Source organism: Dermochelys coriacea, chromosome 4 (assembly GCF_009764565.3).
Source record: "Dermochelys coriacea isolate rDerCor1 chromosome 4, rDerCor1.pri.v4, whole genome shotgun sequence".
In the NCBI taxonomy this organism is placed as follows: Eukaryota; Metazoa; Chordata; order Testudines; family Dermochelyidae; genus Dermochelys; species Dermochelys coriacea.
This window is the reverse complement of record NC_050071.1, coordinates 65,347,311-65,361,470: the sequence shown is the minus strand read 5'-3', so window position 1 is coordinate 65,361,470 and position 14,160 is coordinate 65,347,311. Positions and strand designations below refer to the sequence as shown.

Genomic DNA, 14,160 nt, shown 5'->3' with positions numbered 1-14,160 from the left:
GCTAGAGGGAAGTTGTTGGGTTTTGTTTTTTTTTTGCACCTGCAAAACTTGAGATAAATCAGACAAGTTATTTCTGAAACGTGTAACTTTGAGACATGACTTTGTGATGTTGTCACACAAATAACTGTTTGAAAACTAAGTTTCTTTTTATTGAACAGTCCCTGATGACATCAAAAGCACAATTCTAACTGCTGATAAGGTCAGATGCTTTTTTCAGGACTTCTTCACAATACATTTTCTAATATATGTATGCGCTCCCAGATACAGAGATATTCATAAAGTTCAAAGGTCTGGTAGAGTTTATAAAGCTCTGCCAACATATGGCTGTACTGGCTGAGTTCATAAGCTCCACTTATCACATTGTTGTGATTCAAGGAGGTTGTAGACTCTCCCATTGAGCCTGTAGTATTCAGACAGCCAAATTGATCAAGCTGAAGGAAGTTAAAAATTCTGCTGTGAGAGTATCTGATTTTATTATTATATTGTCCTGTGTTTAATTGAAAAATACGTATTTTCTTTACATCATGAGTTGCTTGCCCAAGTGATGCAATAGCTACAACTTCCACCTTATCCCCACAATCTCTGGAACAGATATGGTACCTGAAACTACTTTAAACATTTTTCAATTGACTATGTTCAACATAACTGTTAAGGTTTGAGGTCATTTTCTATTTAGCAGAGTACATCATAATTCCAGGTTTCTGAAAGAGAACCCATACAACATTTTAACTTATTATAAACCCAATCAACACACACAGCACTCATGCATGTTTTCCTTGGGCATGCTCACATTAAGGCCAGGGACTGCAGACAATGGCTCACATAAAACAGTTTTAGCACCATCTGTAAAATTATTTGGATTTATTATTTGGATATTCATTCCTTCAGTAGAAATAGTTGCCTCACCTGGGTGATAGCCAGGATGCTAAATGCTATAGTTTCTGAGCCAGAGTGATTCAAAATTATAACCAAACCTTGACCTTCAAGGTTCTGGACCGTACAAACTCCTAAATACCCTCAATTCCTGGGAAGTGACTTGAAATTAAGGTACTGCTCAGTCCCTTGCAGGACCCAACAAATTACTTGTGTCATCTCTAGCAAGACTTCCCTGAACATGGCCTAAAATTTCTTTTTCTCTGTTAAAATAGTGTCATAGATTTAAATGGCCCACTTAAATATCTGATTCTCCACTCCTGCCACAAATGGCACCAGTATAAATACAACCTTTGCAACAATGGATTATTGGTTAGGTCAGTACTGTAATAGAACTGGAGATAAGATATTTCTGACCCAATTTTGCAAACACTTAAGCACATGCTTAACTTTATGCATGAGAGTTTTCCCGTTGGTTTAACTAGGATAATGTGTGTGTAAAGTTAAGCACATGTATGAATGCCTGCAGGATCAGGGAATTAGTCTGATGGAAATCAAATCAGAAGAGGGCTTTAATGTATTCACGCCCTGGATTATAAACTTGAGAATCTCTACCCTGAAGGGGATGGAGGAGGTTTAAAGAGATTTACTTTCCCTTCAAGTTTTGTAACCCAGGCTCCATAAGGACCACCAACTAAATAGCATACCCATAACTTCCAGAAGACACTGAGAGAATCAGTCCAAACTTTAAGAGGTGGTCTTGTATTTCCTAACCCATTTCCGACTTGCAAAGATTACAAGAGCGGCAAGAGCCTAGAGAAACATATCTTCCTTGATTCTGGCAAGAAAAGTGGAACCCTCAGGAAATCACTATGGTTCCAAGAATCTAAATGTTTGCCCACACACCAAAATTGTACCTCTTAACCATAGAGTTATAGTTAAAGCAGTACAACTCCACTAGTCTGCGACTGCTGTTATCCCAGTGCTTTTCATTGGGAGGTTTGTTGATTTAAGCCCCCCCCCACACACACACACCCAAAATAGTGATACCAATAAATATGTCGTGCATAAACCAGGTCTCAGAACACCTGAGCACAGGTTCAAGGCAGCAACTGAAGTTGCCCCTCAATTATATGGACTGGGATATGTATACCCAGACTCCTCCTTCTTGAGAGATGTATGGAAAATGAGAAAAGACTACTTGTGTTCCAACATCTATTTTGAATAAGCAGAAAAGATGGGAGAGAATTAATCCAAGCCATAGGAGAAAAGCGGACATCTTGGAAATGAGAAACACCTTTCCAGTGTCAAGTATTAGACATTACATGATGGAATTAAAAGAGAGCTTATTCTATAAACCCATACTCCGAGGGTGTTAGTTTCTTCAGATTCATCTCTCGTGTGTTTGAGTTTTCCTCACACATACGCAGTTCTGAAGATAACAGCTTTTTCCTTGCCCATCTCATAGTCAACATCTGTGTGTAGACAGCTGTTTTCGGGCCCTCTTTGTTTATGTAAGCAACTACTATAGTATTAGACATTTCCCTTGAAGTGACTGGTGATGTTGCATTGCAAAAAAAAAAACTTCCACTTTTTCAATATTTTCCCAAGTAGTCAGCTACCACCTTACCTGAGTTGTTTGATCACTGGCACATTATCTGCAATCAGAAGGTTAGCTGTTCACATTTTTAACTGGTCTGTCAACTAACTGATAAATAATAATTGGCCATCTGCCACATCACCACGCTTGAGCTCCTGATGCTATATGTAAGCAGTGTTTAAAGAATAAGATACTCCCAAACAAAGAAATATGAGAGTATGTACTGAAGGTACAACTGATGGTCTATGTGTCAGCTACAACCCTACCTGCCCTCCCCCACCGCCAAATACCTGAACATTTTAACTTGATGTATATTAACCAAATAATTATATTGCTATTGTATATTTCTCCTTATCCGTCAACCTCATCCCAAATTTAACAAAATAGAAAGATCACAAATATCAGAAGGGCAACAAAAAAATCGTGTTCCTAGTTATCATTAAACTTGTAATTTTTAAGTGGCATTTTTGTTTAAACTGATGTCCACAGTTGTGACTCGCTGATGAAATGAGATGAAAGTTGGCAAAATTTGGCTCTTGGTATCTAAAAATGTAAACATAGGACATACAAAACACTAGGCCAACACTTCAGGAAATAATTTGTAGATTTCTGCACACACAACCAATGCATCTTTCTCTGAAAGATCTCAACAGTATTCTTCTATCTTTTTCTAATCACTAAAAATAGCACCAGTTACTGTAAGAACAGCATAAAAGAAATTTTGTAGTATAAAAAGTAAGCCTCTACAGAGATGGGTGTTTGTAAAAAACAGTTTCCATAAGTCTGTGAGCAAGCTTTTTCATACCTGTCTATAGACAATGATCAGCCACGTTTCCCTGCATAAATAACCTAACACTGCATAAGATTGATATTAAAATTTTCAGCAATTATATAGCACTTGAGATTATGGATAGAAATTCAGGAAGAAAAAGCAGTAGACTCTTTTCTTAACAAAATTCCATTCTAATTAGTGGCAAAACTGTGATGGAAGTGGTATATGATTACATAATCCTACATACAGATTTTGTGGACACAGTCTACTATTTAGTAAATCCTATGCCCTGGCATTATTTCTCTAAACTACCTCTTACTCCCAAGCACTGCTGCAACAATAAAAATATGACTGTTTTTACTCAAACATTTATCGTAAAAAAAGAGGGTGCAACCTATAATTCTTCTAAAAGCCTTAATTTCAATTTGACAAAAGGCTCACAAAGCATGTCAAAAACAATAATGTAAAAATTCTAGAACTCACTGTACTACAATGAATAGTTTATACTATTAAGTCTTTATTCAATAACATTATCTATGCAGAATCAACTATCAAGCCCTTGAATGTATTTGTCCTAATGGCAGATGTTGGCTAAGAAGCTCCCCATGGCAAATGCCCTCCCAATAAAATATATAAACAAGAAATCCTGATTTACTGCAGTGCAGAGCTGGCAGGATCCCAGTACCACTTTGCCAACTGTCTGGCTATCAGAAGGTATAATACACCTTCAGGAGAGCGAAAAAGCAATAGACCAGCCATTCAACAATGACTCTTTGCATTATTAAATATCCTGTTGGATGACTTTCACAGGAACCTATGGAAGTACTATATATTGCCCGAAGAGGTCTATCTAAAAATCAGTATGCTGATCCAGACAAAAGTTTCAGAACAGACTTAATCCTGAGTATGATGTTTATTTAGAGGGTTTTTAATCAAACAGTTGCAAAGTGTCTTCTGTGCCCTTGGAAATACAGGGGTTAAGAGGAAATCTGTTACTAACTCTGAAATCAAGGATCTTCACTGAGCATTAAGAACAGTAAATTCTGAAATATTTCCAAAGCCTCCATGAAGAAACACACAATGTTTGGAAAAAATAAGTTTAAAGTAAGAGTAGAGCAAAGTGTCAAAGAAAACAAGAGGAAATAATTATACTGGGAACCTAATATATCAAGCATGAAAATTTTGACTTCTCTCAACATCCCAGACCTTTCACCAGTATGTAAATGGTGCACAGTATAAGTCTGGACCATTAAATGTTAATTAACAAAAGCATTAAATTTAAAAGTAAATTTAAAAAGAGTTATGTCTATTTAGAGTACGCTGTCCAGGCTAAGAGTCACCACAAACACTAAGGGCCACATTATGTCTGGCATGCACCCACCTCCCACTCTATAGCTATGTCAGACTATGCACACATGCATGCCTGCCTTCATTAGCCCCCCTCTCTTGCATATGCTGCCTCCATGCTATTGACCAATCCTGAAGACACAGGCTGGCAAGGAGGGGCTATGGAAGAGCTACTGGCTGCTTTACTGTAGGATCCAAAGAATCACTCTGGGGAGCACATACAAATAAGTTTCCCACACTCATTCCCAAGAACCCTCTAAACCCTGTGCCTCACCTCTCATTGCACAGCACTCATGGATATTACACAGACCTACAGCTACAATGAAATAGCTAGGGTTTTGTTTTTAACAACAGCTGCTACTTGTCCTCAGCTACTTTTCAAAATGTTTTAATACACAAGTTCCAAAATATATTAAATGATATTAATTTTGATTCTATGTAAAATCTTTATTTCAATTACATTTTGCTTATGAGAATTGGAGAAGACAGCAGTTAGGGAGCAAGATCTGTGAATAGGTCTTTAAGCATGCTTCCTTCTCCTAAACACCGTTCTTCTCCAGGGGTTGCTGGGGTCCGCATGCAGATATGAAACATCCAATGATCACTTCTCTTACTGTTTGTCAACAGCTACATTTTGAGGCTGTCAGCTAGTAGCACTCCATGGGCCTTTTAAATTACTTCATACCTTCTTCTCTGCCATCCCTCTCTCCAGCTAATTAGGGTCTACACATATGCAGGGCATCCACAATTTCATTTCGGTGGACCCAGAGACTGAATGCAGAAGGAAAAGGGAAGATTTTGGCGGCTGCAAAGACACTATGCCACATAATGCAAAAGGGCTAGGGACCTGGCCCTACTTAAATAAATAAATAAATAAATAAAAACAAACCTTTCACTGTCCTGTAAAGATCTAGTAGCAGGTTTCACTGAGTTGCAGCCCCCCCCAGATGATGTCATTCTGTGATATCACAGCTACAGAACGAGAGCATTTGGAACTAATCTTAGAACACAGAGCTGCCCAATCGGAGCAGAGGTAAAAATCGTTTTGTCCCCATATATATTATATTGCTTTCAACTTATTAAAAATTAAAACTACATTCACCACAGAAATACAATTTACCAACAGCTACCAACCATACTGTAATATTAGCAATTCCATAGTTATTTCTTACTACAAATTATACTATATTTTTTAAGAAGGTGTATGAGAGGGGAAAATGAAAGATGGGAGACTGAGGTATAGTTTTGCACCTAAACATTTCAATAAGAGATACAGTGTACCTTAATCAGAAATTCAGCCAACAAATTGTAAGTTCTCTTTTGAGTACCTGAAACTGTGGATCTTCAAAAAGAAAAGGAGGCACCTTAGAGGCTAACAAATTTATTTGAGCATAAGCTTTCGTGAGCTACAGCTCACTTCACTGGATGCATTCAGTGGATCTTCAGTTTAGCAAAACAACTGATTCGACTCCACTTATCATTTAGAAGTCTTCTCAAGTCATCATTTGTGTAGTAGTGTATGTATTTAATTTTTTAGTCAAAAGATGTCCATCACTGAAGACAGATTAAGGGTTTTTCACATTAAAAATACACTTGGTAGCAGAACTAATGGAGTATTGTATTAGAAAAAAATAGGAAAAATTCCAAATTATTCTATTAATTCTATTAAGGAAGTGTTGATGGAAGAAGATTATTCTTATTTAAAATTAGTTCAAAACATTTAAAAGGTGGAGAACACTTATCTAAGGCATTTCAGTTTTAGGAGGCAACCCTATTGAAACCACTAATCCATAACTAACTATCAAACTCTGAAATATTTTCTCATTGGCAAGAATTTAAGAAGAAGTATTTATCAAACAGATCAGTCTTGGAAATTTTGTATTGGATACACATTCCCAGAAAAGAAGTTGGAGAAGGAAGGAGGAACTAAATCATGCAGTGGCTAGGAGGATCCTCTTTTCAAAGGTCACAAAGTATCAGAGCAACCTGCTTTTTTTTTTATGAATCATAAAAACTTAATGCAATAAATTCATCTATAGTTTAACTCCACTGAAGTCAAACACTAGAGATCAATTTGGCCCAAAGTACCGAAGTCATTGTCACCTCCCCAGCACAATATTTCATGTGAACTTCGTTGATTTTAATCTCCTTAGATGCCATCAAAATTCAAAAGTTTTCTGTCAACATAACTTATTCCGTAATGTATTCAAAGGGGATAAGAGAAGCATGCAAGTTATTTTACTTATTTGAATACACACACATTGGCTCCATATAGTTTTCTTATAAGAATAAAAACTGCTTCCTAGTAAAACAGAACCTTATTATTAAAACTTTATATTTTAAAGACTCAGCTTTCCAATCTAATCAAAATTAAAATTGTAGGAATAGATCCCCAAAATAAATTTTGGTACACCGATGGTACATGGCTCACTCCCTTCCTCATAACCAAAATCATATATATAAATGTTGAACTGCATAGCCATATACCACTTATCAACCATGTTCACTGAAAAAAATTACTTAAAGTTGGGGTTTTTTGTATTTGTATTTTTTTTAATTCAGAGAAGTTTAAAAAGTCTGAAAGATCCCTCATTTGCCAAAAGTTTTTATAGTCACAAAGATCCTTCATTTGCCAAATATGGCTGAGCTGATTTAATCTAACCTGATCATAAAAAAGAAATTGTATTTTGGCTGCCAAGGTTAAGCCTGACAAATTAAATGGCAACTTATACAACTATTAAAAATTAGGTTTATAAATAAAAGTGCTGACCAAATCTCATCTATGGCAGTGCCAAGTGTCAATATGATGTAGAGGTGAAAAACGAGAATCTTTTTAACAAGTACTTTGACAGAATGTAGTAAGCAGCAAAAAAAAAAAAAAAAAAAAAAAAAAAAAAAAAAATTAAATCAGACTTTGGGGTAGGAGTGTCTTGTCAAATAGGTAAGAAAATCAGGTGTAGGTGCATGGAAAAATCTCAAACCTGAATTTTTGCTTCAAAGGCTATTTTAGTCCTTCTATCATTAACTTCACATCAAATGAAAATAGTAGAGAGGTCTGGAAAATGAAGAATAACTGGAGCTGAACTGCCACTTTTAATAACCTAGTTCCCATATTAAACAAAAAGATAGCTCTAGGGTTTGAGAATTTGTTGCAGGCACATACACTCGCTGATAGTTAAGTAAATGCAGATGAGCTAAGTCAATTTTAACAACATGCTCTGTTTTTTCCTTTTAGCCATTTAAAAAAATTAAAGATGTATATAGGTATTATGAATTCTTACAGCTTATTTGTTTTAGGACAAAGATAAAAATGGATAGCATGGTTTTTGATGAACACGGATGATTTTGTAGGTTATATTTTTAAATGTGTACCTCATAACTTTAGATGAGAAAATTGGTGCCTCTCCCCTCAACCCCCTGCCCATGTAGTGCTCTCTCCCCCCTACGTGAGAAAACAAGGGTTCAGTCCTTTACTTAGAAACATGTGAACACATATTTACAGTGAATATATGTTGCTTCTGTGGGTAGTTTGTTCCACCTGACAGCAAGTATATTGGTTTTCATCTTCAAATGAAGAGAAATAAAGATTTAGCTTCCCAATATCGATACATTAAGTTGTGCCTGGGGGAGGTCATTCATGTATACATGAAAAAAAAAAAAAAGAGGTCAATCAATCATTTATAGCTCCGTCATAGTTGTAGCTACTTCCATAGAGACTTTTTTTTAAAGTGTATTTTAGAACTTGTGACAAACTGTCATATTGACAGCACTGAAATCATCGTAGCACTGTATTGAACAGATAGGAGTTCAATCTCCATTCCTACTTAAATCCTTGGCCTTTGAGACTACAAAACAAGGGCTACCAGTTGTGAAGTTTTGCAATGTCCACTAGAAAACAGGATTGATGCCCAACTCATTTCATGCAGGTCAAAAATAACTTTTTTGGTCACTACTGACCTAGAAATAAGAGTGTGTCTATCCCATTACCTAACCCTTGAAACATACAGATACAAGGGCTAGTGAATGCATCTCTTTTACATTTTAATTTTACAACCCTCAATAATAATACACACGTGTCTTGACATACGTACGCTAAGCTTAAAAAGGACACAAATGAAGAACAAGTCCCCCCCCCATGAGGTTTACCATACTAAAAGAAGACAGAAATTAACTAAACGTACAAATGTACGGAAAACACCAGAATTTCAGAGCTACTCTCAAGTATCTCAAGTAGGGATGTAGTGAACATATGTAGTCAAGGAGAATTTCCTGGATTTCCTTATGGATCCATCTTTGATCTCACAACAGGGGGGAGGAATAACTCAGTGATTTGAGCTCTGGCCTGCTAAACCAAGAATTGTGAGTTCAATCCTTGAGGGGACCATTTAGGGATCTGGGGCAAAAACTGGGGATTGGTCCTGCTTTGAGCAGTGGGTTGGACTAGATGACCTCCCGAGGTTCTTTCCAACCCGGATATTCTATGAACATATCAAAATGCTAAACTACAACCTAGACAGACAAATTTGTGTGTCTGACTTGACAAAATTCCAACAATTTTAAAAAAAAAATCTCAGTACTGTATAGGTTTTCATAGAGTCCAAGCGTGCACAGATTGATCATGCTAAAACCAAAAACATTTTGCACTTGTGTGTATAGGAAGAAATTGCCAATTAAACTAACTGAATGGAGTGCAAAAAAAGGATCAGAAAGTAAGTAGAAAGGACAGGCAGAAGATCAAAGTGAAGATAAAGTCACATGAAAGGTCTGACAAAGGGAATCAATGCAAAGGAATGGGAAAGGCACTTCAATTTAACCCAGACTTCAGGATTTTCCACTTACATGTTACATTTTCTCAGAATATATACCCTGAATCCTTATTTAAGGATAAATTTGTGAATAGCATTTATTTTGTTCACAAAAAAACAAAGATGGGGTGTCTATGATACCTATTCTTTGTTTAAACTAATGATCAGGTAAAACTCCTATTCCTAAGATTTAGAGTCTAGATGATCATTATTAAACATAAGTACACACAAAAAAGGAATGCAGTCAAACCAGAATGTAAAAAAAACTGCCACCATAAGTTTCCCTGATAAAATAGTTATGGTACAATCAATCATTTAAGATTACGCCAGCTAGATACTGATATTAGAGTATGTTCGTTTCCACTGATCTTTATTTTCCATATACCTTTCTTTAGATAAAATTGTTTAGTTTTTCCCGTTTCAGACATTATACCTACCTGGCAATCTTGAAAATTTAGCACATAAGTATGTTCACCATTCTTTGTCATGATCAATAATGAAAATACAAAAAAATTATTTGCCTGTGCAAAACCAAAATTACAGGCTCTGGGCCAGTGGATTAGAGGAATTTGCAAGGCTGCATTATTCATACACTTTTCAACTCATCTACTGATGAACACTATACTACATTGCAGGTTACCTGCTTTACATTAAAAATCTGAAAAAAGAATTAGCCCATTGCGGGGAGGTGGGTGAATTAATGGAACACTTAAGGATGTGTGTTGTTAAGAGATCTCCACTGTATCTGAAATGATATCAATTCACATCCCTGCTAATTATCACCCATGCTAGATTTGTTGATCTGCCACCTATGGCAGGAAAAGCTGGTCACTACTGCTTTATCTTGATTGATATAAATCCAGATGACAGCTTAATCTGAGGAGATGACATTCCACATCCACTAATTCTCTGCCCTTCTCTATCACTGACACCAGTTTGAACCTGCACATTTCTATGCTACGTGATGAAGTTAAGATGGCTCATTTGTGTTTACAGAACACACTTTTAATCAGCAAGTTGGAATAAACACACCCTTTAGCACTTTCGGAAACATTTGGTTCACTGAACTGCACATAGTAGAAAAGAGGAAACACTTACTAGTACAGAACTTCGTTTGCTTCATGCCTTTCATATCTCACAGTCTCACACATCAGTCTGCAAGAGAAAAAATAGGACATTTTTTCCCCCTTTACCACCTTTATAGTTTATCATTCAAAGAAGGCCTCAATGTCTGGAAAAAGTTTGATTAAAATATTTAATGAATATTTTCACATTTATTCTCAGCCCTTAATGAAAAATAATATATGTTTAAGTTGTTTACGGACGTATTTCAACTGGTGAGTTTATAGTACTGAAGTTTCCAGTTTACCTAGCTCACCTTAACTGATCACTTTCCTTATAGTGTGTATGGCAACACCCATTTTTTCATGATCTATATACATCTTCCCACTGTATTTTCCACTGTATGCATCCGATGAAGTGGGTTTTAGCCCATGAAAACTTATGCCCAAATAAATGTGTTCGTCTCTACGGTGGCACAAATAATTCCTCATTCAGTCTACCTAATGTGACTATTAGTGGGATGTAACCTCTCCCATGAAATGCTTAGTCTCTGTAAAATGGGGATAATGATATTGAGCTCCTTTATAACATACTTTGAGTTCTGCTGATGAAAAGCACTGTAGAGGAGTTAAGTATTATTTCACATTTCAGAGTAAGATAGTTCAGAATACAAGGCACATTTTAAGAAAAATAAAGCAATATGCAATACTGATCAGACGTCTTTTGTGAGATTTCCAGTACCTGCTTTTTCAGGTCAAGCCAAATGTACCTCAAAAAAGTACCTCATGTTGACACTTCTGCCTGTGGCTGAAATTTTGAAGCTTTAGCATTAAAATCCTTTGCTCATTTCCAATTCCAAAAGGGCAGTAAGTTACAAAAGGTGAAGAGATTTTCCTGCAGGAAAATCCTCTCTCCAGACTTCAGGAAAATCCTCAATTGCCCCTTTCACATCCAATATATGCCACTTTTCCTTCAGGTGCACTTATTTCAGACAAAACAATTGTAAGGGAATTTCCTAAGTCCTGAGAACGGTAACCTTCCTCTTCGTGATGAAATCAGTGATGATTCTTAGAACCACTTTATCTTCATGAAATACACAGCATTGTGGCTCAGTGGCTTACACCATTTCTCCCCCTGTAAATATGCTATACTTACAGAACAAACTGCAAATAGAAAGGCTACTTGATGGACAAGTATAAGGAGATTTGCTTAAGAAGCTAACGTGAATATTTTATTAAACCAGCAGGAACTATATTTGAATTCCAGGCAGAAATTCTCAGTCCCTAAGGATGTGATCATTTCTGTTGCAATGAGGTATCTTGCTATGTGAAGATAACCCACTAGCTTCTGATGATACATCAAGATAAAGTTTCCTAGCACTATAACCTTCATTCCACCAGGATGGCTAAAAGTTTATTTAAAAAACAAAACAAAACAAAATTTTAAAAACCGGATTTTAATTTAAGTTATAAGCTTTTTCTCTTTAAAAACAGACATTTTAAAGGAAATATGAATTTAATTCAAAATATGTTAAGGCCTAAATTTATTATAATCTCTTAGAGTATTTAAATAAATATGCTGAATTGAGGAGCCTCTATCAAAAGCTGAGTTAAAGTTTGTTTTTCTATGTAAAGACAGGATCAAGGGGAAAACAACCAACTTTTGAGGTCAAAATTTATAAATATGACAACAGTTCAGGAGACTGTCTCATTTTCAAGAGACAGAGATGAGACTAGGAATTTAATCTGCAGACACTTGCATTTAGGCATATTTGAAATTTTTTCTAGGCTAACCTGAAATAATCAATTTAATTCACTGACTACAGTTAAACCGGCTGGTTAATTTAGATGAAAAATGTGAAACATGTTTTGACAAGAGAAGTTTATGTATCCTAAACACTGAGGTTGTTGTGCTTGATAAAAATAAATTGCGTATGTTGTTGTGTGTGTTCAGTTAAATTCCAGTTGCCATGCTAACGAAGCTTGACACAAACTCATGAGCAAAAAGTGAATTATCTAACAAGCAATATATCATTCATCATTTTCTAACACTCAAAATTCACCATTAATAAGAATTTGAAAATACTATGTTACATAATTTCTTAATTAAATGTATACAATTATAGTATACCCTTGTAGTAGTAAAAAGATGTATCAAATCTAGTGTACAGGCTCCATTTACTTAAAATGTTTTAATGGTTATATCAACCAATGAGAATGCACCTTTCTTTAGAAAATAAATGAAGTACAAATAAAGTTGATTAAAATTGATTATTTAAATTGAGGTTTCCCACTTGGTAATTTAAATCATGATTTAAATCAATCCACCCAGCACCCCAGGCAAGTGGGGAAAAGTCTGACAGCATGGCTTCTCAAGGAGTGGAGGGAGAAACTGGTTTGGGCCCCTGGATCAGTTAGATTTTTCTGTAAAATGCGACAAGGTTTCCCCACCGCCATTGCTATTCCCTCCTAGCTCCAGGGCCTCATTAGCCAATTTGGTTCTACTAAAATTACCCCTATACCCACTCTCTCACCATAGATTTTTAACAACCTTGGCTAGTGAGGGGAATAGGATAGGGATAGGGCCTGAATTTTTCCCTGAACAGAGGTGAAATTTTTCCCTGAATTTTTTTATGAACAGAGGGGGCTGTGACCATTCCTTCCCCTAACAGTAGACTATCCACTCTTGTATCAAACAGTCCACTTTGATGTTGAGAACCTCTCTGATCTGCATGTCCTACATCAAGAAAAAGTTTCTACTCACTGGAAGGGCACTTTTGCTTCCTTGTGCAATAAGAAGCTTATTGGGCCTCACTACTTATTAATACATCCTACTGCTGAAATATTGTCCACTGTATCACATGGCTTTCCATGAGAAGATCCTGCAACCTTAAAAAAGCCAGATGCCTGCCCTTAGTTCTAGGATCTCAAACTTCAGTTATTGAGCCTCTTGGTCTTACTTGTCATAAATCAATCTGCAGAACAGAGAAGCGAAGAGAAGGTACAGAATAGGAAAATCACTACTTCTGGAGCTAAGGTTTAAAAAAACCATGAAATATTAATAAAGGAAACTGATAAGTTCCTCTCTAGCCTCTGCTCTGCTAGCAGAGTTCTGTGTGATGCGCAGGCTGGGATTAAGGAATTATAGGAGAGTCTGGATTCTCAGTGACAGTGCAATTTTACTTGGCACGTAAATTCAGCTTTGACTTGAGTGTGGAGCAAAGGTTGAAATCCATTCCTCCTTTAGTCAGACAAATTCACCCTTCCTTAGTAGCACTATGGCTGAATTTTCTATAGATAAACAAGAAACACAATCATCTTGCAAAAGCTGGCACAGTGTTTCCAGTAACAAAATGTATGTGTTTTGTTATAATTAATATAATTAAAGCTCTTTCATAATAGGCAGTTGATTACTTCCTTCCTATATATGAAGTTTCTGACCACTACTGTGGGTGTACTGATATTTGAATGTTACATCTATCTCCTACATCACAACATAATTTAGCCAACCAAGTTCAGAACCAAAACCAACCTCAAAAAACCCAAAACTTTAAGATAGTATTTTTCAGTAGTGAACAAAGCTATTTTAGAAGAAAAGCTTGCTGTTTAAAAAAAAAAAAACCACAAAAACAATTCATCTCTAACTGTGGTTTACAAACTAACAGGCACAAAAAGTGTTACTATCCTGGAAAACGCTATAAA

At 36.1% G+C, this 14,160-nt stretch overlaps 1 protein-coding gene across 13 annotated transcripts in view; it reads right to left on the bottom strand.

Moving 5' to 3' along the window:
* Nucleotides 1–14,160, bottom strand: part of RAPGEF2 (Rap guanine nucleotide exchange factor 2) — a 310,360-nt gene that overhangs the window by 179,130 nt on the left and 117,070 nt on the right. For all 13 annotated transcript variants that reach the window (XM_038399045.2, XM_038399053.2, XM_038399048.2 and 10 more), the window contains exon 3: nucleotides 10,496–10,552. In XM_038399045.2, coding sequence (XP_038254973.1) covers nucleotides 10,496–10,552 — 57 coding nt within the window. The remainder of the gene's footprint in view (nucleotides 1–10,495; nucleotides 10,553–14,160) is intronic.